The 3,427-nt window shown below is 34.8% G+C and overlaps 1 protein-coding gene across 1 annotated transcript in view; it reads left to right on the top strand.

The window, feature by feature from the left end:
* The window catches only part of LOC106876685 (uncharacterized), a 53,277-nt gene that overhangs the window by 28,187 nt on the left and 21,663 nt on the right, over positions 1–3,427 (top strand). The window contains exons 13-14 of the mRNA XM_052974881.1: positions 1,290–1,499; positions 1,836–2,060. Of these exons, the coding sequence (XP_052830841.1) occupies positions 1,290–1,499; positions 1,836–2,060 (435 nt within the window). The remainder of the gene's footprint in view (positions 1–1,289; positions 1,500–1,835; positions 2,061–3,427) is intronic.

Genomic DNA, 3,427 nt, shown 5'->3' with positions numbered 1-3,427 from the left:
TATATAATTTGAATTGGCCCTCATCTGCATATGTATAGATCATTGTGTACCTATGCACATAGACGCATGTGGGTACATACATACATATATAAATACAGACATAGATATGCAACAGTGTGCGTGTGTGTGTACAGTGATAGACTCTAGGGTTTCATTTTTTTATGAGTTGATTTTTTAATTTCATTGGAGTATAAATACCTTTAATGGTGATGCATAAAAAAAAAAAATAATTTTTTTCCAACTGAACTTATATATTACATATATCCTACAATGAACTACAGTATGTTTGATTTGCCTTACAATATTTTCTATTGGTATCATGAATATTATTTGAATAATCATTTATTTAGCCTTATGCAAATTTTACTCATATGAGATGTTCCTATCATTACTGATATGTTCAAATTTGTATGTTACCTTCTGTTTTTGGTTTGGTTATCTTATTCAGGTGAAAATTTATACCTGTTACTTAGCATTCAAGTATACGTAGTATAAAGTCGATAGGTTGTGTTGCAGCTTCATACTGCATTCCCTTTCACAGAGCACATGCACCTACATCGTACGCATTTGGTGTAGACATCAATCAAGCCTACCTTTAGCTGTCATCTTCTTAGGCTCTTAATCTTCTTTAGACAAATACTTACAAATCTTAATTGAGATCAATTAAAAGGCATGGGTACGCAACGCATTATAAGCCACACTAGAATTTGCAAAATATTCATCTGCACACAGGGTATGCATTGCCCCTCCAATGCATTTTTTCCAATTCGTAAAGTTGTTCACTTATCTACACTGTTTCTTAAAATATTAATGAATTACAATAGTTTGTTACACACAAGACAATATGTTAGATTATGAAATGCTGCCCATCTTCTGTGCCCACAGCTTGCACTAGGTACACTGTATAGAGTTTCTACTTACATATTGTCATATATCAAGCAAGGACAACTCCCTAAAAGGATTTGTGATGTGCCTACTTTCCTACTTGCTAAGACTTTACTCTTTGCTAAGTTAAGTCTAAGGCTCTTTCATTCCAGACATTGCTTCCACACCTGAAATTTCTTCACTATTTCAGGTACTGATTCAGTCACCTGAATGTTATAAACTAACACGTAAAATCTTACCGACCAGCTGTCTATTTCATAGTTAACAATGTACCAATGACTATGCACAGGATTCCTGAAATTTCTATAAATAAGTTAGAAAAAATTTATTCAATAATGTACATAGCTATTTCCATTGAAAGGAATATTTATCATTTATTGTTTGACATTTTCTTCGCATTTCAGGAAACATTGGATCCATAATAGTGACGTCACAGTCTGATATAAGATATTGTATGGTGAATAACGAGCGCTTTAATCTTGGAAGACAATTCTCATTCACCGAAGGTTGTTTCAAGTACAACTGTATGTGTTACCAAAATGGATCTTGGGAATGTCCTGGATCTGACTCCCAATACATCTGTGATCGGGACACACATTGGACAAGCGTACCAGGTATGTCATAGATATATTTCTTTCTTAGAATTCCTAAAATAAAATATAATCGCTTTTCTTCATAGCAATGAAATTTTTATCTACAAAATATGTTTTGCAATCATTCAACAATCTGCAACATTTATATTTCACATCAACTTTTGCGATATTTTCTGATTGTTACACAAACATTTGGACATTTTCAAATTCTACATATATATGTAATCCTTACAAATTCTCAATGGAAATATTATTCAAATATCAATTTTCACTAATCTATGTTGATGAGTGTTTTATGTTACAATCAATGGGTTTATTGGAAATAAATAAACCTGTCGCTCTTCTCCTCCATTTTAGTTTCAAGCAAAATATTCTACGTGATCCATCAAACAGATGTAGATAGCTGTTTTGCTAATAACCAAAGATATCATTTAGGAGATGCATTCTCTTTTGTTTTGGATTGTTTCCGTTACAATTGTCAGTGTTTCATGAATGGATCCTGGGAATGTCCTGCAGATAGATCAGAATATGTATGCCGTGATGAAAGACAACCACAGCCCACAAGACCACCGAGAAATGAGGGTAATAGATAATATTCTATTAAGTTTTAATTATTTAATCAAACTTATGATTGATCAATGTTCAATTTGTACATTTGTTCACTTATCAACTCTAGTGTTTGTTAAAATGTTCATGAATTACAATAGTTTGTTAGATACATGACAGTATGTTAGAATATCATTCTGTCTTTTCATAGATTTTATAAAATATCAGCTGACCATATTCATATTAACCACAAACTAATGTATGTTTTGCATGACAGTTTTTCTGGATATAATCCAGTTCAATAATTTTCTGTTCTGGGTACCTTTTTATATGCTATCAGAAAATGTGCTATTTATGTGTTACCGGTACATATGCCATTCATATTTCACCAGCAGTAGGCCATGACCACAATTGTTCTGAGCTTCATGCCTATTCTCAAGCATAGCAACATACCTGATGTCCCAGTCACATGTCGTTACATCTGTGATACTCACCATTCAAAGATCACATTTCACCACCTCATCCCACACCTCCCTTCATCTACCCTTTGAACAGGTTCCTTCCACAGTTAGTGAAAGTTACGTCTTCATACATCTATCCTCATCCCCACACTTCATATGACCATACCAGTGCAGTCTCCTCTCCTACACATTCTTCAAAAGGCACACTGACATTGCACATCCTGTGGAGCAAGCTATTTTCATTTCCGTTCATATTCCCATGCCTTCAGCAATCTCAGACACCATTTCATTGTCATGCAACATGGCTGTTCACACCCAGGCTTTCTTACGATCTGCCTTTTATCTGAGCAAGAGGTTCTCTGTTACCAAGAAAGGCTCCCTGAACTTTGCCCAACCAGTTATTATAGAAGCAGCTACATTCTCAGAACTTCCTCCTTCACTTCTCTTTTGGTCACCCAGGTAACAGAAATTGTCTACTGCTTCCAACTATCCAGAAATTTGATGGAATTTGTTTTCTGCCCATTCCTAGTGTTTATTGTACATGCACGCCTGCTGCACTCAAAGACCATTTTCCCTGTTAACCTTCCTTTCATACTACTGCACATTTTATGTGTGCATAGGTCGCTCTGGGTATTGCTTATTGGAGTCTCTACTTAAACCTATTCTGCATATCAAGAAGGGTTGGCTCCCTAAAGGTATTTGTGATGTGTTTACTTTCCTATTTACTAAGACTTTCATCCTTGCTAAATGAACTGTGAAACCCACTAATGCCGGAACTTGCTTCCACAACTGAAATTTCTGTTCTACTTCTGGTAGTGATTCAGTCACTTAGAAATATTCTTCAATGCTATAAAGCAATATGTAACTACTTACTCACCATTCTATATACTCGAATGTTAACAATGTACCAATGACTATTCACAGGATTCCTGAAATTTCTAT

Source organism: Octopus bimaculoides, chromosome 19 (assembly GCF_001194135.2).
Source record: "Octopus bimaculoides isolate UCB-OBI-ISO-001 chromosome 19, ASM119413v2, whole genome shotgun sequence".
In the NCBI taxonomy this organism is placed as follows: Eukaryota; Metazoa; Mollusca; class Cephalopoda; order Octopoda; family Octopodidae; genus Octopus; species Octopus bimaculoides.
The sequence above is the reverse complement of the archived record's forward strand: the minus strand, read 5'-3'. Positions and strand labels throughout refer to the sequence as shown.